This window comes from Prinia subflava (genome assembly GCF_021018805.1).
Source record: "Prinia subflava isolate CZ2003 ecotype Zambia chromosome W unlocalized genomic scaffold, Cam_Psub_1.2 scaffold_41_NEW, whole genome shotgun sequence".
NCBI classification, from domain to species: domain Eukaryota; kingdom Metazoa; phylum Chordata; class Aves; order Passeriformes; family Cisticolidae; genus Prinia; species Prinia subflava.
This window is the reverse complement of record NW_026960614.1, coordinates 717,795-743,467: the sequence shown is the minus strand read 5'-3', so window position 1 is coordinate 743,467 and position 25,673 is coordinate 717,795. Positions and strand designations below refer to the sequence as shown.

General features: G+C 39.9%; 1 protein-coding gene across 7 annotated transcripts in view; it reads left to right on the top strand.

Annotated features, from left to right (window-relative positions):
* Positions 1-25,269, top strand: part of LOC134565216 (integrator complex subunit 6-like) — a 417,942-nt gene extending 392,673 nt beyond the window's left edge. For 3 of the 7 annotated variants that reach the window (XM_063424706.1, XM_063424707.1, XM_063424705.1), the window contains 16 exons: positions 1,352-1,501; positions 1,921-2,010; positions 2,322-2,505; positions 3,326-3,454; positions 6,847-7,010; positions 8,090-8,242; positions 9,821-9,953; positions 15,760-15,854; positions 16,612-16,722; positions 17,916-18,131; positions 18,611-18,734; positions 19,625-19,767; positions 20,110-20,341; positions 21,675-22,067; positions 23,737-23,830; positions 24,259-25,269. In XM_063424706.1, coding sequence (XP_063280776.1) covers positions 1,352-1,501; positions 1,921-2,010; positions 2,322-2,505; positions 3,326-3,454; positions 6,847-7,010; positions 8,090-8,242; positions 9,821-9,953; positions 15,760-15,854; positions 16,612-16,722; positions 17,916-18,131; positions 18,611-18,734; positions 19,625-19,767; positions 20,110-20,341; positions 21,675-22,067; positions 23,737-23,830; positions 24,259-24,358 — 2,511 coding nt within the window. In that variant the 3' untranslated portion in view covers positions 24,359-25,269. The remainder of the gene's footprint in view (positions 1-1,351; positions 1,502-1,920; positions 2,011-2,321; positions 2,506-3,325; positions 3,455-6,846; positions 7,011-8,089; positions 8,243-9,820; positions 9,954-15,759; positions 15,855-16,611; positions 16,723-17,915; positions 18,132-18,610; positions 18,735-19,624; positions 19,768-20,109; positions 20,342-21,674; positions 22,068-23,736; positions 23,831-24,258) is intronic. The other 4 variants (XM_063424709.1, XM_063424708.1, XR_010083818.1 and 1 more) reach the window with 3 other exon arrangements.
* The last annotated feature ends 404 nt before the right edge of the window (positions 25,270-25,673 follow it).

The window sequence follows — 25,673 nt, the reverse complement described above, 5'->3', positions numbered from 1 at the left end:
TCAGCGAGCTGAAATCTTTCTTTCATTTCTAGGATGTTTTCCCACCTTCTGTGAAAGGCCTGGGCCCCCTTCTTACTTCCTTCTTTTGTCTAAAAGCCTTTTTACAATCTAAAACTACAGTTAAAAATTCTTTAATACAAAGCAAGCTTCTAAAGTTTTAATTAAAAGACACTTATTACAGAATAGCTTGAGACTTATAATAGGTAATTGCAAAAAGATTTATTCAAAAACTTCCTTCCATGCTTTCCTCAGCTGTTTATTAGAACTCATCTTTATAACTGTCCCATGGCCGTGTTCCACAACTACAATTACACAGATTTTCTTCATTTCCCTGACATGAAACATAACTTTGTATTTCACACTCAGAGGTTGTCCCAGCAAAAGTCAGGCTGTCTGAAATGATCCTCTCCATGTCTGTAGCTGGGATTCCTGATGGAGCATGGGAATGTCTCTGGTGCCAGATAATAGTGAGCCTGGATGAATAATTGCTTGCTTGCTGCAGGAGTGGCTTGGAGAGTACAGTGTAATAGCAAGGCTGAGAGTTATGGGAATATCCAGGACTTCCAAGCTTTGATTGTTTTAGTTGAGGCATCTTTAAATCCTGTACCAATTCCCTGTGAGCTGGTGTTTTCTAAAATAGCTTCCCAACTGTGCAGCAAACCTCTTTTAAGGGAAGGGTATGAGAATCACACCTGTTGGGCCTGCTTACCAGAGGGTCCAGAGTGCTTGGTTGGATTGATCTATCCACATCACTTACTGTTCCTTTGATCCCTAGGCTTTGTCAGCAATAACTTTCTTAAAGACCTCAAAAATTTTAAGCTGTTACACTGAGACACTAAACAGTGATTTGGTTCTTACATAGGGTGTTTGCAGCCGCTCTTTTCTTTCCTTCCAGACTTAATTTATGAAAGAAAGGACAAAAAGGGAATGGGTATATGCCAGAAGAGGTAGCGACATCATGCTGCTTTTATCTTGGTTTTACCTTTGCTGTTACTTTGGCAGTTGCATTTCTGATTTCCAAACTTGGCAGTTTCTCCTAAAAAAATATTCACATGCTGAATCCAAATACTTCTATTAACAGCATCATCTCTACAGCAATTTTCATGGTAATGCAAAGTTTTTCCAATGCTTGGCAGTGTGTGTTTCTTGAGTCTCCTATTGTAGGTGTAACCATGTTTCACATCAAGTTGTGCATACCTGGATTAGGTATGTGCAGCATGTAAATGGTGTGGTGCATCTGTTAATCAGGAACATAATTAATTTTTGTTGGGAAGAGAGATAAATGCCAACTTGCAGTTGATTGCAGTTTGCTGCTAGAATAACTAATAAGCTTTTTTGTTTTATGTAACAGGCTGGATGGAAGGAAAACCATGCAACATTCATGAATGAACTGAAAAACCTTCAGGCTTCAGGACTAACAACCCTTGGTCAGGCACTCAGGTCATCGTTTGACTTGTTAAATCTCAATAGATTAGTGTCTGGAATAGACAATTATGGACAGGTAACAAATCTATTTATAGTCTTCTGTCTTTTATATTTCTATGTTTTTTTTAAATTTTAGTCGGTGAGGGATTTTGGTGGTTCAAGTTCATTTTTGCATCTAACTTTTTTTAATGTTGGATAGCTCTGTGGAAGAGCTTGAACTGGGAACTCTTTTTTTCTTATTATGGCTACTGAAAAGACCCTGGAAAATGCTGGCATTTTTTTTCCTTACTGAAGTACAAAGAAGCAGAGTATAAATGCCCCAACTGTAGACACACAGGAGTAGCCCATATTGTGTGGTTCCACACTTATTTAAAAAATTACAGGATTATTTTGAAAGATTGCTTATCTTACTGTTTATTTTATAATGACAAAAATACAAGCCTCTAAGCCTGTGTGTTAAGGTTGCTTTTAGCATTCTTGTGCTTTTGTCTGTAGGGAAGGAATCCATTCTTTTTGGAGCCATCTATTTTGATTACCATCACAGACGGAAACAAACTGACAAATACAGCTGGAGTCCAAGAGGAGGTAAACTTGAATTAAGTTCTTTCAGGTTATGATTGTGCAAGTTGGTGCTATGCTGAGATGAATATTGTTTTTTTCCTGCTAATTTTACTTCTTCATTGTTGACCTGTTTTTACAGAGAATAGAAACCAGCTATCCTGTCAATGCCCAGCCCCTAAATTCATAGTGTGTAAGGGTTTTGAGATGAGAACTTCAGATAAATTAATGGGTTGGAGAGAAATGGGGTCTTTTACAGATAAATGAATGAATTTGGATATGATGTTTTTAGCTGTTTGTCAAATACTGGAAAATGTTCTTAAATCTTTTTTTACCAGCTTCATCTTCCATTGAATTCTCCTTTGCCTGGAAGTGAGCTAACCAAAGAACCATTCCGTTGGGATCAAAGGCTGTTTGCTCTGGTACTGCGTTTGCCAGGAGCTGCATCTGCTGAACCAGAGCAGCTTGGGAGTGTGCCTACTGATGAATCTGCTATCACACAGATGTGTGAGGTTACAGGAGGTAACTGGATGCTTTTTTGCTTTGCTTCACATTTGGCATTTGCCTTGAAATATTTATTTTCCTTTAATTCACCCTCACCTTTTCCTGTTTTCTCTGTCTGAATTACTCTGTGTCCATGTGAATCCATGTATTGCTTTCTTGGATTCCAGTAGCACAGGAGAACTTTAAAATAAAGCAATATTCCTATTTCAGATCTAGATGTGAGAGCATTTTCTAAATGCAGTAGGAGGTTTTGGAAAATTTCTTTAGTTATTCTGGAGGTTGGCTTTTCTCATCATGAGGGGTTTTTTAATTTTTTTTTTTTTTAATTTAAGTGTTGAATTGAGCAGGACTGCCATTAGTGAGATGTTAATTCTGCTGCAGGGCTGATAAGCCAAATTTAATCTTAAAAAAAAATCTGGAGCCTATTGCTTGATATGTTGATTAGAATTGTTTTATTAGTTGGAACTTGGAGAAATTGTTGTGTGGGAGGAGGAGGTTTGGGTAGACAAAAGCAGATAGATTACATAGTCTTGGTGAAATCAGGCCTTCCTAAGGGCTTCTATAAACTTGGCCTTGGTCCAGCCTGATAAAGCCTTAATGGCTTCTTTAGTAACAAGTAAAATCTTAGCAGGTTATGGGGGTTTGGTGCTTTTCCTTAGTTGTATTGCATTTGCAAAGTACTTTGCCTTTTACATAAACTTGTACAGAGTTTGTTGCTGTTCTTTTGGATAAAATTGCAAGCCTTGGCAGTGTGACTTAGGTAATAAAAGATCTTCCTTAAGTAAGATTACTCAAAATTTGCTTTTCTGTTTCCCCACGTAATTTCTCTCTTGCATAGGTCGTTCATACTGTGTTCGGACACAAAGAATGTTGAATCAGTGTTTAGAATCTTTAGTTCAAAAAGTCCAAAGTGGAGTTGTTATTAACTTTGAGAAGTCAGGACCAGATCCAGCTCCTATTGGAGAAGGTACAGTGATTGTTGGGGTTTTTTTTCCCTGCTCCTAATGATTAAGACAAAATGTTTTGTCTGTATGTAGATGTCCTTAAATGTCTTCCATGTCCTTCCTCCCAGCTTTTCCCTGTAGTGTACAGGATGCATCTTTTACAAGTGTTAGTTTGATCCTTGCTAAGTTAAATGATGCCATATGTCTGCACATGCTTGTATGGATCATCTACTGCTGGCTGGCTCTGTCACTCCTTTTACCTCTTTTTGGATGGCTGAGGAAACTGAATGTTTGCAGGAAGCATTTAAGTTTGAATTACAGTCTTGTCAAGACTGTACTTAAAATAATTAAATCTAGCAGTAGTGTATTTAAATACTGTTCTGGTTTGATTCAAAACCAGACAGAAACAACAATTCATGTAGTAGTTTCACATTCGCCAATTTTAACTTTTCCCAGCCAACGCACCAAATTTGTGATGGTTTTTGTGTTTACTCCTTTTTTCTTTCTGTGAGGTAGACTTTTGGGAGGAAAAAGGCAAAACAGGCCCAACTTAAAGGTTACAAAGACAGTTTTATTAACACACACTAAAGGAAGGAAAAAAGGGGAAAAAAAAAAAAGAAACTTTCAAAACTTTTGCCCTCTCCCCACAAACTGTTCACTTTCTCCCAAGCAACATAGAGAGACAACTTGTGATTTTCAGTCAGTTTCACCATTTGGAAAATAGTCTTTCATTACTTCTTTAGGCGAGGAGTCTCTTTAGAGTCATGGATCTCACTGACAAAACAGTTCTCGTGTGGGTTTTAACTGTCACAGAAACATCTGCCCGGAGAAAATCTGCTTCTGTGACCCCTCCGACCCTTCCTCCCATTAACAGTTTCCCAAGCTGCCCATAGGTCATGTGAACTCAGGCATATTGGGGTGTCACCTTTTAAAGATTCACCACTCCAGAAGCAAAAGATTCTTCATCACAGGGAACAGAGATGTCTCTTCACTTCTTCACTGGCACAAAGGGCTTCTCATCTCTTTCTGTTCAAGCATCCCATGAGACTACAAGAATCACAGATTCTAATGCAATATTACTCAGTCTATCACAACACCTTTGCTCAAAAAATCTACAAATAAACAGTCATCTCCCCAAATGCATCTTTCTCATGGTTTGAAGGGATAAATTACATATAGAGTTCAGTTCCATGGCTCTAATTGAAGTCCAGCCAGCAGGCAACTCCTCCATCCTTCCTCCAATTAGTCTTTCACTCTCTCCATCTGACTTCATGCTGGGTCTTCTCTATGTTCTCTCTGCCCATCTCCTCTCTCTCAAGGAAGAGTCAAGTTGTGAAAGCTTTATGTTACTAAGAAAGAGTTAAATCTGCCCAGACTTGTGATGGTCATGTGATCTGCCGGGCAGCCTCTCTCTGGCCGCCTTCCTCGGAGAGGCTGGTCAGAAAGAGGGGGCTCTGCGCACTCCTCGATAGCGGGGGGCGGGGGGGAAGGGGGAATCGGCCCAGCTGGGCCCAGAGGTGTTATCAGGGGCCTAGCTCTGCTCAGCTGGCTCCAGGCCTCTGGCTGCCTCCCCTGCCTAACAGGGAGAGCAGCAGGGCCTGGCTGGCCTGAGCCTGGAGGCCTGGCCGGCTTCAGCCGACTCCCCCCCCAAGAGAGGAGGAAGCAGCAGGGCCCATCAGCCTAGGTCATTCTAGGTCAGAACAGCCTGGCTGATGTTACCTGTTCAAGTGGCCGAGAGGAAAGGGCCGACTTGCCCTCCCTCAGAATTTTATATGGGTATTCCTCAAAGTCGCATCCAGCTTCTTCAATGGTCTAACAATATGTCACTATTCAAAAATGAACTCTGATAGGTGCCTGTCTCAAAACAATTCTAAGGTCCTGACAGGGAGCTGTTTCTACTTTAAAAACCAAACTGTGTCAACCCATAACACCTCTAAAGCAATCTCAGTGCTTAATTCTCTGTACATTTTCATTCTGCTAATTGATCACAGAACAGTAAGTTTCAGTTGAATGTTCTTAGCTGCGAGTGAAAAACTGCAAAGAACAAGGAATTACTTTGCTCTCTCTGAGTCAAGTGCAAAAGAGGAAGGTGCACTCCAAACATGAAGCAGTTCTTCAGATTTGCTGAAGTTCATGGCTTGAAGGAAGAGGAAAGGGCTGACCAGTTCCAGTTTAGGAAGTTAGGATCCTGGAAGATCAGAAAACATAATAGCTTTTAGCATCACCTGAACATTCTAGCAAGGCCAGCTTTATTCCTGCTTTCATTCTGGAATCAGCTTTTTCTATGTTTGTTTTCTCCTTTTGCTTATTTAAAGAAGGCTTTCCTATAACACTGTGCTGGACAGCACAGCAGCAAATTCCCATGTCTCTTGTGGCCCAAATGTTCTCTCCTATGTGGCAAAAGGACTGGTGAAATTTGGGGGGTTTTTTGTTTACTTCATTATGTCACATTTGAATGGTGATGGACTGTGGCTATGAATGTATAAAAATGTCAAGACTTTTCATCTCTATGTGAATTGAGAAAGTCCTGAACTAGAGAGAAATATGATAGGATTTACCCAAGCTGTAAAAAGCACTGTTTTTATAATGCAGAGAAACCAAACTGATGTGTCACTGAAACATGGTTTCCACAGTATTACTGGCCAATTCTGTAAAGCAAGGAAAACTAGTAATGTAAAATCTTTAAAACAAGGAAGATTGGTTAAGTGTATGATCTCTGCTGTGCTGTTTGCTTTGAAGAGCAGTCTTTGAAAACTACTGGTTACATCTGTAGTGCTACAAAGTTCTTTGTCCTCAGCCTGCAGGGGTGTCTGTGCTGGTGCACTGCAGTGGACTGGCAGGGAACGCTGGCGTTTGCAGCAGACTGTGGGGCTAAGTGATCTGTGAATTGTTGTAATTAAAAATGTGGCAAAAGCTGCCTCCTGCAAGATGGATCCAACTTCTCCAAGAAACTTTGCTCCTCTTTGAGTTTCCACTAGAGTAGCAGCATCAGTCAGTGAGCGTAACAGCCCATATTAAAATGAAAATGCCAATTCTCAGCTTTCCAGGTACAGCAGAACCAGCAGCAGTAGCTTGGTGCTGCCTATGGGAGCTGCCAGTGTCAGACACTGAGCTTAAGCAAATACATTTTCCATAATACCTGAGTATGCCTTGCTGCACTCACTGTGTAATGGCCATGCTACAGGAGCAGAGGGGAGATCGGGGCAAATATTGTAATTGTTTCTCAGATGATTCTGTGATATACCTGGATGTATAGGTTATTTCAGCCTCTGATGTAAAGATCTGTATATCTTTGGAACAAGAGTAATGAAATGACTTATTGGCTGCTAATACAGAAATTTTGCTAGCAGACAAATGCGTGCATGTAGCTTTTAATTTTCTTTTTGTTTGTCATTTTGCTTTGTTTAAATTTTAGATGGACTTGTTGATTCATCCAGGCCCATCAATTCATATGCTTCTCAGCCGTGGCATAGTTGTCATAAACTCATTTATGTACGGCCTAACCCTAAAACGGGTGTTCCTGTGGGGCATTGGCCAATCCCAGAATCTTTTTGGCCTGATCAGAATTCACCAACACTGGTAAGTAAAATAAGAACTGAAAAAAGGATTCTACACTAATAGTTGAACAGACTGAAAAGAGATAATGGATAGAGTAGTTTTACTTCTTGTCTTTATAATATGATGTGACTTTGCTTTAAAAGGTTAAAACTGTTTTTAACAGAGTGGTATAATCTAATATGGATACTGTAAGCTGTGCCATTTCTTGTATCCAGAAAATTCACTTCCGTGTATATGGTTGGTTAATTTGCTGAATGGTTTTTAAAGGTTATAAAATTGAACTGTAAATTATTTCATGTACCACAAATCATAGTGAGCCTATTAAATTTTAATCAAAGCTATATAAAATTCATTTACATGGAAAAAGGAGTATTTGTTTTTGAAAGAAGATCAACCATGGGGTTTTTTCTAGTATTACTTCATGTGTGGATTCTACTTTCACTAGCAGGAAGAATTAAAACTGAAACAAAAGAGCTACTCCCTGCAGAAAATGAGGCAAAAACAGTATTGATTTCCCCTTTTCTTACTTAAATGATCATACATTTGGCATGCCTCACTAGCTTTTCTAAACATCTCTCTTTTGTTAGGCATGTTCTGTTCCTGCACTTTGCAAGTGCACAAGGTACTGTCTGTCCATTCCCCTTGCTCCCACCTCCTGATTAAAGAGGGAAAAAAAAAGAAAGAGATTTGTAGAGAATTGTTTGAGAGATTTTTTTGTGAATTGAGTGCTGTCTCATATCTATTTTTCTGTGATCTTCAAGCTGGGAAGAAGAGTTGAAGTTTCCTTTAAACCTGTCTGTGTTGTTGTAGCTTGATTGACATGAAGGCTTTTAAATATAAAGATAAATAGTGGCATATTAACCATGTTTTTCTCTTAGTGGGAAGAATGTATCAGTGTGTGAGCATTTTTTTTTCAGTCAGAGAAATAGTTAATCCATATTCTGTTATGGGAGCTTGTGTTCTCTTCAAAGGAATATTGTTGAAACTGAGTGTTTTAAGACTTATGGGATGGTGAAAAACCTGCTTATGGATGTTTTTAAGAGAATTGGTTTGTTTACCATAAATATGTGAAAACTGATACCCTTTCCTCTCCCTTTCAGCCTCCACGAACAGCTCACCCTGTGGTGAGGTTCTCCTGTGTGGATTGCGAGCCCATGGTCATAGACAAGCTTCCTTTTGACAAGTACGAGCTTGAGCCTTCACCCCTCACCCAGTACATCTTGGAACGAAAGTCTCCCCATACCTGCTGGCAGGTACTTGCCCTTTATTTGATTCTAGAAATGTAATGGGTAATCTGAGGTACTTCAGTCTTTGCAAGCCTGGAGAATTTGGGTCTGGTTTAAACTCTGCAGCAGATGAGAAGAAACATGTCGAGGTTTCACTTACCTCCTTTCTAAGAGAATTATCAGGGGTCAGAATTGAGTGTTCCCTCCACAGACTTTGTAATCTCATTTAATTCTCTTTCTAGGTCCATCTCATTTTGCTAAGAAATATGCCCCCCAGGTTCCATTTCTGGCTGAATTGAAATTCTCTGCAGGCTTCCATTTGCTTACAGGGAAAATCCAGCACTAGTTTCTATCATGTTACCTAATGAACAGCTGCAAATCATTTTCACTTGATGGTTGAAGCTGCTAATGGGAATTGAATGGAAGCTGTTGATCCTGTTGGCTAGGTTTGCCTTGAAGAGGTCCAAGTTCTGTTGCTTAAATCCTTTGTCCCATGCTCCTTTTGTAATTTTTTATAAGTTTCTGTGTCCTCTGTAAAATCAGGCTCCCTTCTTGGTGGTGTTCTTTTAAATACTAGCCTAATGTGTATACCAGGAGTATGCTTAGTATGATACTTCAGCTGGAAAGGTGAATTTGGAGGTGTTTCTGGTTTTGTATCCCTAATAAATACTACAACTTAGTTGAAAATATGACACACATATTCAGAAGAACAATTAAAGTTACTTTTAAAAAAGCTATTTTCAAAAATGTCCTTTAAACATTCATAGGTACATTATTTGCCTGAGTTACTAAAATTGCTCTGCAGTTTTTCAAAAACTGCTTTTCTTCTCCCAGCTACACATCAGACCCTTCCAAATCAGAGAAATAGGCTTATTGTCATAGAAACCATGTAACAAACCCAGTTCCTTATCACCTGAAGAAACAGAGGAAAACCACTTGCTATTTGCTGCAAGGTTTATTTTTTTCCTAGGAAAACTATTTTTGACTTAGATGTGAGTTATTTTGCTTGCCTCAGTCAAAAACATCCACCATTTTTATCCTGTTCAAATATTATTTACATGTATTGCTTTTCAGGGTTAAGACCCTCATATATGTGCACTTAAAAAAATTAGCAATGTTGGCACTGGGCATAATTAAGATATTTCTTGGGTGGTTGTTTTGTTTAATTTCTATGCTTAAAAACGTTTTGCATTTCTGTTTATCAGTGTTGTAGATATTAGTTGTGCTATTTTTGAGTCAGAAGACTGATTTCAAATAGCTTGTTTATTTTAACAATCCTTCAACAGATGTCCCCTAACCTATTTTAAATAATTTCAAAAACTCTTCAGGGCATCACTTCACAGTAGTTTCACTAAAGCAGTAAAGATTACTCTGTGAAGAGTATTTCCACACTTACTAGGTGTACACTAAATGCTGCGTGTCTCAGTTTTGTGACTGGGGAATATAAGTCCATACTCACCCCAATGTGTTCAGATTTGTCTGTGCTTGATAATTTACTGTCTTAATGCAGTTGGATTCAGATTGATTTGAATTTTTGAATGCCCCATGCTTAATATTCTTCATGTTCTTCATTCTAATACAGCAATCTCTCTTATTCTTTGTCAGGTATTTGTGAGTAGCAGTGGAAAATACAGCGAACTTGGCCACCCATTTGGGTATTTAAAAGCAAGCACTGCTTTAACCTGTGTAAACCTCTTTGTGATGCCTTACAACTACCCTGTTTTACTTCCATTGTTAGGTAGGTAACACATCTGCATTGGACTGCCAGTGCAGCTGCTCCAGAGTAAAAGCAAAACAATAATGGTTGCTGTTCTGCCTTAGTTTGAGACATAAAATAATGGACATCAGAGAGTAGAGAATGTTGCAAACTCTTTTAACGTACTTTGGGAGGAGAGGATTTTCATACCCCCTCTCCCTTTTTTTCTCTCCAGCAGAGGAGGAGAGCTACCTGCTTCCAGTGCATGTTTGATGCTGTTCACCTCCTAGACACGTAGCCTCTTCCTTAACCTGGAGTAAGCTTCAACCTCCATTCTTTTCCCTCATTTAGGGTGTGGTGTATCCAGGTTTTGCAGTTGCTCTTGTAGCAGCTCATTTTTTACTGGAAGATGAGATGCAGTGTTTGTCACGGGTGTTGGGAAGAGGGAATTCCCTAATGCAATTTAGAGCAGTAAGAAGGAATTGAGCAGTGAAACACTCTGCATTTCTTTCCTGCCCAAAGGACCAGGTTTTGGGTTTTTTTTTTTTTTACTCCCACAATGAAATTATTTTCTAAGGAAAGATGAGATGAAAAGGTGCTGTGTGAGTAACTGCCTCAGTAATTGTGGTTGGTAGGGATCTGGCATAAAGGTAATGGCAGAGAGGAGTTTCCAGGGTGCCCACTAACCCTTTCAGTTGCAGATGCTGTAAGGCTTTTTTGTTCTAGTTTTTGTGGGTGTGTTTAGTGATACAGAAAAATGGTGACCAAGAGAATTGAGTCTTACTGTCTTACACAGGATTTTTCTATTCATTTCTAGGAAAAAAAAGATCAGAACACAATTCAGGAATGCTTTTTCATAATCCTGGTCATAACCAAAAAAAGAAGAAACTTGTGCTTCCTGATAATGTGTCTTTTATAGTTATCTATGTAGCCTGATAATTGTCCCAAAGTGTGCAAGGAGGATGAGTGTTTCAGTGACTTTGTGGTTCCTGAAATACTGCAGCAGATCCACTAGCTGAGAAGCCATCACTGATCCTAAATTAACTTCCCTGTTCATTTTCATGTTGACATTTACAGTTCTGTTGTGTCTTCCCTGGCAGCTCTTTTTTTCCCCCGCCTTTTTTTTACAGGGATGTAAAGCTCTTCCTTCTCTTTGAGGAAAGGCACTTTTCAGTGTGTGTAGTGCTATTCTGCAGTTTACTCACCTGGTAATCAATTCCTTACATTTCTGAAGGATCTTCAGAAGATCCTCCACCTTGCCTGAGTTGTAAAGCAGATGTTTTCTTGAGGGCATGAATCCCATGCATTCCATATTGTTCATACAAACACACACACAGTGTTACCTTCAGATCTCCTTCCAGGACTTTGTTTATCCTTAGTCTCTAAGGCACGGTAGAATTAAGTTCTGTGGAATATACCTTCAACATAAAAGTAGATCTGGGCCCTTTTCTATTTAGCAGTATAGAAAAGGAGTGAGATGATAAGCAGCATACCTGGTAAATTATTTCTAGATGTTTTTAGCAATACCGACTCTGTATTTGGCTCTGTAGGTAGGTAGGAACACTCCCCCTGTGTCTCGCTTCATACACGCTAGTAGTGGATACTGATGGTTCAGCAGAGGACTGATTTGAGTGTGTAAAACCAATTTTTCGTTACTCTCACCCAGGTTTAAAAGGATGTGAGAACTCTCAAGACCGGGAGAAGTCTGCTCCATTCAGCCACTACTTCCCATATTGGTGTATCAGTGTGGTTCTAGTGGCTCCTGCCCTACTAGTAGAATATTGTGTTGAAGGACTGGTTGGGACAGTACCGTGGATAATCTGCCTCTGTTCCTTCTGGTGACTCTTTCAAAGACAAAACCACTTTACAGCTGTATATTTGTACTGTATTATCAAATGTGTTCAACCTTATAAACAGATAGTAAGATGCTTAAGGATTTTTTTCTTGCGTTTTTGTTCTCCTGCATTCCTGAGCAGGCAAAGTTTTAATTCTCTTTTTAAAAAACAATGTAAGACAGCCCTAAAAACAGGTAAGATAGGTAGGCATGAGGCAGTTTGTAGGTGATACTCGAGCAAACTGAAACAAGTTGTAATGGTCCATGGCTGAAGGAGGTAAATTGTACCATATCCTATAGCTTTGGTGATTTTATGTCTTGGTTTCTGCATGAGTGGATTTGGGAATGGTGTAGCTTCTCCTGGCTTTTAACTTTCAGAGCCTGCATTCAGAAGTTTTGTAAGGGAAAGGAGCCAATTAATAGGACTTGATAAAACAGTGGAGCCACACAGTCCATGTGTTAATGGACTCATGCACTGTGTTTGGTTGTCTGACAAAAACACTGGTCTCTGGTCCATTTCCAGCGGTGATGGATAATGTGGGATGAGCAGCTCCAGTTTGCATTCAGAAAGCTACAGAGAAGTCCTGATTAGCTTGGTGGTGGTTTGCTCTCAGAACTGAGGAGGTGGGGTGCAATTGTTTCTGTTCAGTGGGAGGCTGCTGAAGGCAGAGCTTTTCGCAGGCAGATGCTGACATGCTTCAATGCTGAATGGTTGGCCCACAGATGATAGAAATTTTCTCTTGAAGGATTGTTGCAAATCTGTTGTACTTCAGGTGCTGTTCTGTTTAAAAACATTTGTACAGCCAACTTCATGAAGCAGAAGTTGAAGGAGGGATTTTAGGGAGAGCTAAGTAAAGATGATGTATACTTCTTAAAGCTTCTGCCTTGCCCAAGATGTTTCCTTGGCTCCTTTTAGCTGCATGGGTGGGAGAGCAAGCACTGCTGGGCAGTAGGAGTGACTGTTCATTGGGAGTGTCAGCAGAAGCAGCAGTGAAACAGCCATGCAGGAAATGCCTTGCGAAGGTGGTTAAATACCCTTTTTCTGTGGATCTAAATATGCAATAGGATGAGCACTTAGAAAATGTCTGCCTGTGAAGGACTGCAGCATGGACAGTTTCCTTTGATGCTTTTACAGGCTCTGTGAGAGAACCTGCAAGTAATGATTTTATATTTTGGAAACTAAGGGCTATGTTCTCACCAGTGTGAACACAGCATGCTGTGGCTCTTTGTATCAATGGGGAAACAGTGACACAATACCTTTCTTAGGTAATGATGGATGCTGTTTTCCATTGCAGTGCCTTATTTTTGGCTAGATGGTTTGCAGGGAAGGATGCTGTTTTCTGTGAATGTAAAATCATGAATCTGCTACCTAGAATAGGGGAGTGTCTCAGTGCATAATTAGGGAAATTACAGGAGTCAACAGGGAATGATGGTATACTTGCTTAGGTAGAATTTAATGTGAGTGGTGATTTAAAAAAAAGTTTTAAGTTTTACTTTGGGTTACATGGTGCATGAACTGTTGTAATTTAGTCTCCAGCTGAACTACTTAAATTACCTGCTGACTCTCCTCTGTCTCATGCTCCCTTTTTTTTTAACTGTTCACTGATCTTAAAAGGTGCATCCAACCCCCTTCTATAGTACTGAGTGTTAAAAGTGTGTATTGTTGTCTTGTTTGTCACAATTTGGTTGTTTACATTAATCTGAAGTGGATAAAGACACTGCAATACAGTTTTCAGTTAACTGGTCTGTGTGGTTTTACCTGATTCCTTGAGTTGTTGCAGCTTGCAGCCTGTTCCTAATGGTTTTTAATATCACGTTCCCAATTATACAGTGCTTTTAACTCCCTCTGAGTTCAGAAGTAAAAATTCTGCATCAAGTGGGCTATGCAGAAATGAGTATCTGAAAATAATTAGGTAGAAATAAAACTAAATTATGTAAGGATTTTTTTCAATACTTTTTGATTTTTATCTGCACAAGTTTGGGGTTTAATCTGTGAAAAACAGTTAACTGGATTATTGTTAGTTTGCTTATTTGTATAAATCATGTGCAGCCCAGGGCACAGGGGAGAAAGTGCCTTTCAAGTGCCTGTGTTGCAATCTGCTGACAGTGTGTCTCTCAAACTCTTGAGGTAGAGGCAGGTAAGATGCTGATGGTGAAGTTCTCTTTGAAACTTGTGGCTGTGTTTACCACCCTTTTGAGAGGGTGGCAGTTCCTGCAATGAGTTTGTGCTATGGGGAGACTGATTTTAAAAAGCTGAAGCTCTGCATGGGTTTGAGATTTTTTTTCCTAGGATAGCAGAGATCAGGGAGATGCTTTTGCATTTGATGTGTGGGAGTAGAACTGTGCTGTGGATTGGGACCCCAGCTGGCTGAGCTGAGGAGTGGCTGTTCCGGGTCATAGTTCCGTGCTCTTACTGGTACAACCTCACAGTGCAGCAAGTGAGAGACTAATCAAGTGCTGAGATAAGGGGTTTAAGGTTCAAGCTGTACTCAACCAGCTCATAGACTGTAAAATATTTGGTCATACTATAATACTGAACATCTTGCTTTTTAAGGTTTTTTTTTTTTAATGTTGGATTTTGAGAGGGGTGTAGTTTAACTTGCATTTTGCTTCAAAAAGGTAATAGGTCTATGAGATAAGAATGGATGTTATTTTATATTTGCCATATGTCATGATAGCATCCCAGGTTCTTTTAGATAATAGTGCTAAGCTTGAAGTATATTGAGATTTTAAATGGAATTTTGATTTTTCCTCTCCAACTCTAGCCCACTTTCTTCAGGCCAGGGAAGAGAAGAAGTAGCATCTGTAGTATGGTTTTTATATGTAATCCAGAATTCATTTAGATTGGAAAATACCTGTAATTGAGTGTGGTTTGTCTATGAGAGCTTGGGAAGTTGTATCATAACATCTGTTTAATTTGTGCAGAGTATTATGCAAGTCAAATTTTCTTCTCCAAATATATCTTCCTGAAAACTCAGTGTGGAGAAAACAATTTCCTTGCTGCATCTGTCTTTCACATACCTTCTTCTGTGCATCTCTGTCTCCTGCAGCTCTCCCCAGCTAATTTTTGGACATCCCTTTCTCCAGACCTGCATATCCTTCCATTAGCCTCACTTTACCAGCATGCTACAATCCTACTTAGAAGAACCTTTATTTCAGGGGGTAATTCATAATTGCAAATGGTAAATTCCAGGATGCTGTTCGGTGTAGAGACCACAGACAGTCACAGTTCATAGTGTGCACAGCAAATAGGCCCATGCTTCACCTCAGCCATTCTTACACAGCCAGATGCACACCTGGAGTGAGCAAAGTGCTTCTAAAACAGTACCCAAAGGAAAGAAATGTCTGGTTGCCCCTCTCTTAAAGGACAGCAGTTTTTGTGGCTAATTTCTGTCTCTTGTCTATACCTGTGGGAGACTTTGCTGCCCTGGCATGAGGCAGGTGTTGTGGCTGGAGGTAACCCCTTGTCTGCTGGGTGCAGCTGCTGCTGTTGGCAGCAAGTCCAGCAAAGGTGGCCAGAAGGATTCCCTGATTGGATTTTTTTTATTCTTTCCCTTTGATGCCAAAGAATATTTTTACTGGAGACCAGAATCCATCATACAGGTTGAACAGAAGAAAGCTGGTTTGAAAATGAAAACTGAACCAAATTAATGTTGTTTGATTCAATCAGATACAGGGACTCCCTGATGTGCAAGAGAGGCAAGGGAGGTGAAACTCTTAATAGGTGGATCTGTTGCACCTTCCATGCTGCTGGTAGTTGTGTGCAGTGTTTAAGTCTGGTGTACCTTGTAAGTTTGCTTGTAATGGGGACTTGCTCTGGATTGCCTACTGCAGCTAGGACTGGGGATTCCCAATCCTTCACACCTCAGGCTAAGAGCAGTTTTTGGGGGGAAGCCCTATTGGGAGATGGGTGGGGGGAGAAAACAGGGAAAGCTGGCACATAGGATTTTGGACAAAGCTAAAGGTCTGGGACTGTATAAATGACACATTCTTTTGTTGTTTTCCTTGTTGCAGATGACTTGTTTAAGGTTCACAAACTTAAGCCAAATCTGAAGTGGCGACAGGCTTTTGACAACTACTTAAAAACAATGCCTCCTTACTACTTACTGGTATGTTCCTCTTCTCATCTCATCCTGTGGGGTATAATGGCTGGTGTGACCGGAGTCCTTTGCATCATACCTCTTCCTAGTAATTTTTTTTTATGTAATTATGATGGCATTTTAGGTAGTTAACATTCTGCCTTTCAGAGGTATGTAGATTAGAGCAATTGTTTTTAAGAATTAAAAAAAATGTAGTAGTTTTGTTGTAGTAGTAGCAGCTATGTTAAGATATTAAGTGTTTAATAATGGTGTTTTCTGATCATTAAATATTAAATGAATTTTGATCAAAAGTACTTCAGAACATTCAGAGAAGCCAAATTTGGCATTATTTTTGTAACTGGATAAAGAAAATGCAGATTACGTTGTTTGTTAATATGGATGAAGTGCTAGAACTTGGGAAGGTGATACTGACTGGGCCAAATAAAGGGTGGAGGGAGGCACTGTGTCACCTTTTACATGTAGCTTGGACAATGCACCTCAATATGGACTTGCATCATCCCGGCTATTCTGGACCTGAGCCTTTGAGTGGAAATTACCAGTGACACCACGCTGTGTGGTGTCTAGGTGATGTGGCATAATGTCCACTGTGAGCTAGTTAGACACCAAACTCATGTCACATGTTATCTGAATAGACTTGAATTTTAGTGGCCAAAAGTGGAAAAGCTAGAGCACAAATCTATGTGCCTTAGCTTCCTGTAATTGAGCTTATAAATTTCTTTTTTAAATACTTATTCTCTTACTATTGTGTATTTTGTTTTCCTTATAGCCATTAAAGAAAGCCCTAAGGATGATGGGAGCTCCAAATCTGATATCAGATAATTTAGATTGTGGACTTAGTTACAGTGTTATCTCTTACCTTAAAAAACTCAGCCAACAGGTAGTATTGATGAAACCTTTGCAATTAGAAGTGTGTTGATTATTTAGTTTGTGGTAATCTCATTATAAAGCAGTTAATCCCTGTGGGAGTTCATATGGGTGTGCAGCATATATTATAATTGAAGATTGGTGAGCATTTCCACTGCAAATATGGATGAATCCAGTTTGGTTCTGTAGCCAGTGATTGTGCCTTCTGTAAGTGGTAGAGAGGAATGCAAATGAAATCTCTTCAGCTATGCTTTAAATATCTGCTAGACTTTAAACTCCAAAGATAATCACTAATTGGATTTATGGTTGCTCTTGCCATTGTTCTTCACAGCTGAAGTCAGAGGCTTGCTTTCAGTCTCATGTTTATTTCCATGTGTCCCTTGGCAATGTGTATTTTCCAAAAAAAAAAAAAAAGTGTGTTCTTTTCCATGGGGAGTAAAATCACAGTTCAAGCTTTATATCTGAGCTTCCTGTTTCCTTCAGGTCAAAGTCTTTTTATGTGTTAAGTGTGACCTGGTGGGAAATAGTCCTATGTATCTTTTTCTCTTTGCCAGGACTGCCATTCCAGGTGTAAGGGCCTGGAAGTTCTTCCCTTTGCTAGTGGGCAAAAAAACTCTTAACTCTGAATACAGTTAGAGCTTAATACAGTAAAATTCTCTGTAGCTTTAATAAGAAATCTGTGGTAATTGAAGAAGTGATACATTTTTAGAAATGCACTCATAAAACAGATTTATTTTGCCACTTTTCTCCCTTTTCTCCCTTATACTGTTACAAACATACAGGGCAAACCTTAGTTCATAGGTTGCTTCAAAATTAAACTGAAATTGTATTATTATATCTGAATAATACTGTTGTTTAGGATGCAACTTTATTGTAACCTAAGGCATCCTACCTTTCATTTTATTTCTTTCCCTTTAAAGATAGTACTTCAGGAACACAAGAGAGTCAGACTTGCAGCAAAATCAGGGATATTCACAGACCTCCTACTGGCATATAAATTTAGATACACTGGCTAAATATTTTTCCATATGCTAGCACATTAGGATTTCTTTATGCTTGAGATCTAATCTATGTAATTCAATATATCCCTGGGTAGGTAGTAGGGAACTAAATTTGTAGTTTTATTCTGCTAATGTACTGTGTGTTTTGTACTGGGAATGTGCAATGCCTGCTGATTCTTTAACTCACAGTGTGATTCCATTTTAGACAAAAATAGAATCAGAACGGATAATAGGTTCAGTGGGTAAGAAAGTTCCACAAGAAATTGGAATAAAAGTGAAAAATCACTCCAGTGGCCTCTCCTTGGTACACAGTAGAGATTTTAAACAACTGCTGCAAGGGATCGCTGGGGAATTTCCTCTGAGACTGTCAGAAATGAATGTTAAAGAATTTGCTGGATTCCACATAGGACTTTTAAACAAGGTAAACAGCTCTGTGATCTTGCATGACTAAGCAGTTAATCTCATCTGTTTTAAATGAGTAACTTTTATGGACTTAGTGTAGAAGGAAGTACCTTCGCTGAACTGTGATGAGTACAGCATAGACATAAGGAGGGAGAAGAATAAATGCAATGTTTTTGCACTTGATTTTGGGATGCTGTTTGAAAACCCCATGGTAGTAAATGAAAATTACTGTGTTTTAAGTGCCAATCTCTGCAAAAGACAGCTATTGTTGTTCATCCACGAATTAATGTGCTTACTCTTAATGGAGCTGAAAGCACTAATGCTGAACAAGCTTGTGTTGAAAAGAGAGCCACTGAGCTGCTTGTAGCCAGTTATGAAGCTCTAAAGTTACTTAAGAATATTTTTAAAAGTTAATGGTATTACAGTTCATAGTGGAATTTCTCCATGTATGAGAACTGATGGATTAACTGAAAGTTACTTATTTTGTTACAAAACTAGGATTTGAAGCCACAGGCATTCAGAAATGCGTATGATATTCCTCGTCACAGTCTTCTAGACCAGCTAACTAGAATGAGAACCAATCTTCTGAAAACACACAGGCTTATCTTGGGACAGGATGAAGGTAAGGAGTCACACTTCTTTATCAATAGTTTGAAGAGAATACAGCTGTTTTTGTTATTTCCTTAAGGTAGTGGTTTTTGTCTTTGGTGTGGGAGCAGAAGTGGCCATTTCATCTCTTGCTGTCAGACATTGTCCTTTTCTTGACTCTGAAGGGGAAGGAAGGAAATCTTTGCCTTCTGTCATGCAAGATTGTTGTTACAGTTTATTGACGGAATGGAATAATGACATGACTCTTGGCATGATGCAAAAATGAGAGCAATCTTTATTCTTCTAAATCTTCCTTTTATACAGTATTTCAGTACAATGAATATGATTGGTCATTCAGAGCCCACACCTCCTGTAAACAACTTTGCCAGTAAACACGTTGGAACAACACCACCTGCTGATGGTTTTCCACTTCCCAAGGATTGTTATGGTTTCCTCTTTAAAATTTTCCCAGGCTAGAATGAGAAAGTTGCTTGCTTGTCTTTCACACAGACTCTAGCAGTGCCTGAAGCCTAAAATCCGACCACTGTCAGTACCTACACAAGATGTCATGCTTGCTTTGAAATTTAAAATAAGTTTCATGCAAGAGCTTTCACATTCACTAGGGTTCAGTAGACATGTTATAGAGTGATGGGGGCTTAAGGCAGAGGAGCTGTCTTTGTGTGGTGCTGGTGGTCTAGAGATGCAGTTGTTGGCATAGAAATTAAACTTGCTTATTTTTTATTCTTCTGCCAATTAAGCTCAGCTCTTGCCAGGCTTATTTCCACAATTGTAGTCTTCAGTTTATCCTCTGTAGTCCAAAGAAATAATCGGTTCTAGTTCTTAAATGCTAACACTTGAAATTGAGGTGTGAAGTTTGTATTGCCTTAATTTTAAGACTAAATTAAGATCTCTTTTCTGTTGCAGACTGCCTTCATAGTGTTCCTGTTGCTCAGATGGGAAATTACCAGGAATACCTGAAAATGATGCCTTCACCTCTTCGGGAAATTGACCCAGATCAACCAAAAAGACTCCATACATTTGGCAATCCATTTAAACAGGACAAGAAGGTAGGAGGGACCTTGCTGCCTGATGTGCCTTTATATTTAATGCGACTTGAAATCATTTGTGAGTAGAATTTCTCCCCCACAACTACAATATATTGCTAACCTGTGCAGCCTGTGGAAAGGAGAGATGTCTCCCATGTGGTCCAAGAGAAATATGTATGGAACTGTCCTGGTTTAAAGAGTGGCACTGGGCTCTCTCTGGTTACATTGGGTGTCTCTGTTCTGAGAGCTGTCAAATGTTCTGAAAGTCACTTGAGTCTGAACACAGAGGGACTCGATTCATCAATGGATTGGTGAAACAGTTGCTGTTTTGCACTGCTACTTAAATTATTACTTCCTTTTCAGGGTATGATGATAGATGAAGCCGACGAGTTTGTGGCTGGGCCCCAGAACAAGATCAAGCGCCCTGGGGAGTCAAACGCACCGGTGTCGCTGAAGAGGCGACGCAGCATGTTATCCCTGCTGCGGCGGCCGCAGTCACCGCCCGTCGTCACCAACCACATGGGTGGCAAGGGGCCACCTGCTGCTCCTGGCTCCCCCTCCTACCTGAGCCTCAAGGATGTCCCAGCAAATAAAGGTATACTGAGCTGTGGTACAGCAGCTCAGGTGGTGGGGGAGGTCTGGGGAGGAGGGGAAAAGGTTCTGCCAGAGTGTCTGTGCTTCGCTGTTATGTGGGAGTGGGTTTCTTTTGTTGGCCTAGATAAACAGGCTGCTGCTACAGCTGATGAAATCTGAAATTAAATAAACTGTTTAGAGATAGAAAGGATCTCAGATCAGCTTTTAGTTTTTCTTTGTGTATTCTTTGGCAAAGAAGCCAAGTTAAAATACGGTTGTTTTGTTTCCCACAAACAGGAATTTTCATACCCACCTATTTCAGCAAATGGAGTGTCTTGGTTTGGAAAGACAGGTATCTGTCAGGGAAAGTTGAAGCTCCCCTTGAAATGGAGAATGTAAACCCCCTCCTTCCAAATTATTATAATTTTGAAATTAAGGGCTTTCAGGCAAAAATATGGGAATAGGAATAACAGTTCTTTACTAGGAATATTAAAAATACAAATGCAGTAGTACAAAAAACAAACAAGCAAACAAAAGTCCTAGAAAACCCTGACAGTCAGAGATACCCTGTTGGTCAGGGTGTTGGAAGCAGTCCAAATAAATCCTCCTGGAGTAACAGATGTTGTTCTGTGAAGTAGAGATGATCCTGTAGAAAAGGGTCCAGTGGTGGGGAGATGGGCCCAGTCTTCCTCTGGGAATCCAGTTGAAAACAGGATGCTTGGTGTTCCTACATCTTAGTTTTTATCTTGGTGGAAACAGTTGGCTCCTCCCCCACTGGGTGGAGCATCTCACAATGGGATGATGTAATGTGTCATGTAATTGGTGAGCCTTAATGGCCCATTAACAGAAGATATTCCCCCAGAGGGTGGACAGTGGTGAGGAGAAATCAGAAACACTGCCCCACCTGGTTTTAACAGGTGGCCTATTGTCAGAAGGCATCCACCCTCCCTCCCTCCTGAAGGTACAAGAGATGAAGAAAAACGTCTCCCCAACTGCTTTCAACAGATGAAATAGAATACACTTTTTGGTTACATAACCTAAGACATGGAGTCAGAAGAAGACTCCATTAGCTGGGTTTGGGGAAGATAAGGAAGACATGAGTTTACTTAGGAGTCATGACATTGCACTAGGAATACAGAACATGGTGACTTCACAGTAGTGATAGGAGATATAACAGTCCAAAGGGGAAGTATTCCCTTGATCACATCCACAGTTGAATAAAAGTATTAGAGTGTTGTCCGGTGCTGTCAGATTGCTACACAGCACTTCAGACAAAAAGGATACAGAACTACTTCTGTTTGGTTCTTTTGATGCTGCACTTATGCACCAGTAAGATATGTATTTTTGACTTGTAGATACCAGTAACAGTGTTGTCCAAGATGGCAATGAAGAGAAGAAAACAGAAAATTGTCAGTCAATGGAGAAGCAAATTGATGACTTACCTGTGCAAATGGCTCCTGTGGTTCCAGCTGCTGTGGGAGAGGATGAGATGTTACTCAATGACTTAGACTCCTTACCTGTTGAATTCAGTTGTTTAAGTGAAGATGGGTTGGATCATAAACCTAGTACCAATCCACTTGTTCGAGGGCCTCTGAATTACAGTGTGAGTGGAAATGACCAGAAGCGGGCCATGGAGTCTACTTCTGAATCTGTGCCAAATTCCTTTAAAATAACACCTACCATGTTGGAGGGAAACAATGCTGACATCAAAATTAAAGTGATGAAAGAGGTTCGCAAGCCTGGAAGAAGTAAGTTATTTGGGTTTCTTTATTTTAGTAGTATATGTTGTATGTGATGTGAGAGAGAATTTTCCTGGAAGGAAGGAGCTATTTTCAGTATACACACAACTTCAGATTTTGAGTAATTTCTGGTTGCTCATAAATGAGCAATTGTTGCCATGAGGTTTTTTCCTGGTTTGCCAAGCATTCATATTGAAGGAGAAATGTGCAGTTTCTCGCGCTCGTGAATGTAAACACAGGACCTCAAGGAGAAGGGGAGGTTGAATGACAGCCTCCTTGGCCAGTGTGGTGGGGAAGTGGGAATTCCATCCTCCCCTTCTCCTTGAGAAGGAATTCATAACAAGGGCAGTGTTTACAAAAACATGGTCCTGTGTTTACATTCACGAGCGCGAGAAACTGCACATTTCTCCTTCAATATGAACGCTTGGCAAACCAGGAAAAATCCTCATGGCAACATCCAATGGAGGGGCAAAAAAGGAGCAAATGCTGGGCAGGTGAGTTGAAGTTTAGACTTGTGCTTGGGAGGTTGAGTGCCAAGTCACCCTGTTTGCCTTCGAAGACAGGTTAACTGGTCTAAGAGGTGCCCTGTGAAAGCAGCACCTTTCAGAGATTTTGGTATTGTTACCAGTGATCTAATGAGACTGAATGCTCTGCCTTAGGCTGCACTGCTCCTGTTTACACAAAGTGTAGTTGTTGCTCTATGTCCATCAAAACTCCTTTTGCAGGGCAAAGGCACATCTCTGTAAGGGTGCATCTTGGAATATGCTTGAAAGGGGGTAGTAACAGTTTCTAGCAGAGTGATTTTTTTAAATTTTGTGAGACTAGTGATGAAACACTAAGAGTTGCAAACTTGTAAGAACTGAAGACTAAAAGTGACATTCTGTTAAGTGGGCTTGTCCAATTTTATTCCAAATTCCTGCCTAGTAAATGATGATGTACAGTAAAACAGTGTGTTCAGTCTGAGTCACCTGTCTTGGTGCAGAGTTCAAGCAGTCATCAAAGAAAGAAGCTAAATTGTAGTGGCTTGAATATGTACATCTGTTCAGAGCTCTGACCATTTATGCTCCCTCTGCCTACTGCATCACTCAAAACAGACTCTTGGTCACAGCACCATAAATGTATGGAGTCAGTTATGGGAAGTAGTGAAACAATGCTGGTTTTAAATTTGTTTCCAATTTAATATGTCCAGTTTATTCTTTTGCAGTGGACATATTTACCTTGTACCAATGGGACAGTCATGTTGTGCTCACACTAAGGGTTGATAATTTGTCTTTCTAGAGATCTAATGGCAACCTCTGCTTTCAAAAACGATGGCTCCAGGCCAGATCAAGGTTTGGTGGCCCTGTGCATGTTAACTGTGATCATGGAAATGGGAGACTTCTCTCTACCCAGCCTGCATTTTCTGAGAATAAATGTTCCTAGCTGCTGCTCTTTAATGAGAACCTTAATCTTTGGTGCCACATTTGAATTCCCAGATCATCAGTATTAGTTTAAATTATTCTATCACCTGTGTTCTGCTCTTAAAGCTAATGCAGGTGTTTTTCTTGCCTTATGTGTTTTATCATACAGAAATACATAAACTGGGGTTTGCTTTTCCTTTTTGGCTCTTGAGCTTTTCTGAAATTGCATCTGCAACATTAATTTTTAATACATGGTTGAATTTTTATCTCTTTTTTAGATTATGAAAAAATATTTTCTCTTCTTGAGGAGGTGCAAGGACCTATGGAAATTCAGAAGTATTTCATTGAATTTGCTATCAAGGAAGCAGCAAGGTTTGTATAGATAGAAATTACTTGAAGTCATAAATTAATATTTAATTTAGATCATGGTAGTAAATAATAAACATTATCAGTGATAGTATTTTGATTTTTTGTTTTGACATATTTAAATTGTAATTGTTTAGTGGTCAAACTACCGTTACATTTTAATGTAGTAAATGGTCATTACTTATAGTTTAAATATAAATTAGAGAGATAACAGGTTGTTATTGAAGACCAACTCAAAATATGAGTGGGTTGAGGAGGGGCAGATGTATTAAATTACATTTTCTAGCCATTCTAATGCCAGAAATAAAGAAAGCTCTTCCCTACTGGAAACAGAGAGCCTCTGGTAATACGATTTGTCATGGCTGAATATTCTTGAGTTGTTTACCTGCATTTTTGGAAGAAAAAATTCATATTGCTCTCCCTCTCTTCTGTAGGTTTAAAAAACGGGTCTTAATACAACACCTAGAGAGAATACTAGAGGAACTAGATTTCACCAGCCCACCCAACAGAGTTAATCATGTCAACAGTAGATAATAATGTTCCGGCCAGATGAATGCAGACGAGGAATGAGTTTGCTGTGCCACAGAAGAGTGGAAGAGGATGTAGCTGCTGCCCTCACCATCTTGGCAGTCAAGTGATTTTACTGTCACAGCCTGAGAAGAAGCAGTGGAGCTTTAACTTTAAGAGCCTGATTTGGCAGCAGCTGAGCTATAACTTTAAAGATTTGCAATGAAAGGTGTGGCTTTTTCCTGTGGAGGGTGCTCTTTGCTCAACAGGCAGAAGAAAATAACCATTGCTGCCCCTCCTGCAGGTGATGAGAATTTACTCATTTGAACATTGTCATTAGACATTTACGTGCTATAGGCAGCAAGTTGTACTAAAATGGGGCACTGTCAAATGCACACACTGTCTGCATCGTGGAGAGAGCCCGTGTGTTCCCAAAAAAACCCTCCCAGAAACACCTGCACTGGTAAAATTGCATGTTGCCACCACAGAGACAAGGGTCTTGTTCCCAAGAACTGCTAGCCATGCCTTTAAACTTGAGATTCAGTGTAGATTGAGAGTAAAGAAACTGCTATTGTGTTATTGAAAGCTAAAGACAACCCTGTGACTTACCACCTGATGGTCACTAAACAATCTACCTCAGACTCTCTTCTGTTTTGTCTGCAGACATTATGAAAGTGCACCTGAGGCTTCCCAGGTCCCCGACTTCAGTTCTCTTTCATCCTGTGAGGAGGACGGAGATTCTTCAGGTGGCCTTGGCACACGCAGTGCTTTGGAAGCACTAAAAGGAAACGCTTTTAAAAACGTGTATTTTATTGTTCATACAAAAGAGATTATTTTGAACAGTATTGTTACCAGATCACTAATTTGATATTTTAACTGTATAAATTTTTTGGAACATATGTATATATAAAATAAACCATTTTATTAATTTTTGAGAAGTGCTAATCTGAGGAGTCTGTAGCGGGCAGCACTGAGTTACTCCAGTTGTCTGTTACCACCAGACTGAGGATATTGTAAAACCAGCTGAACCTGGTCTTTCACATCCTCAAACACAGCTTGTGGTGTTAGCTGCAGAATGTGTTTGTACCCTGGAGCACTTGCCCAGGTGTCACTCAGCTTGGCCTCTGGAGTGCACATTTTTACTCAGTTTTGAGGGCCATAAGTTCCAGTTTACCAAACCCTTGGTTACCTGAGCTGGTATCCTCTCCTCTGTTCCTCATAACTATTTTGTCCAAAGGCAATTCCATATATGACAGAACATACAAAGAAGACTGAAACCACCTGCATGTAATTTTTTTTTCTCTCTAAAGCAGTACCAATAATGTGCCAGTGTTAAGTGGCT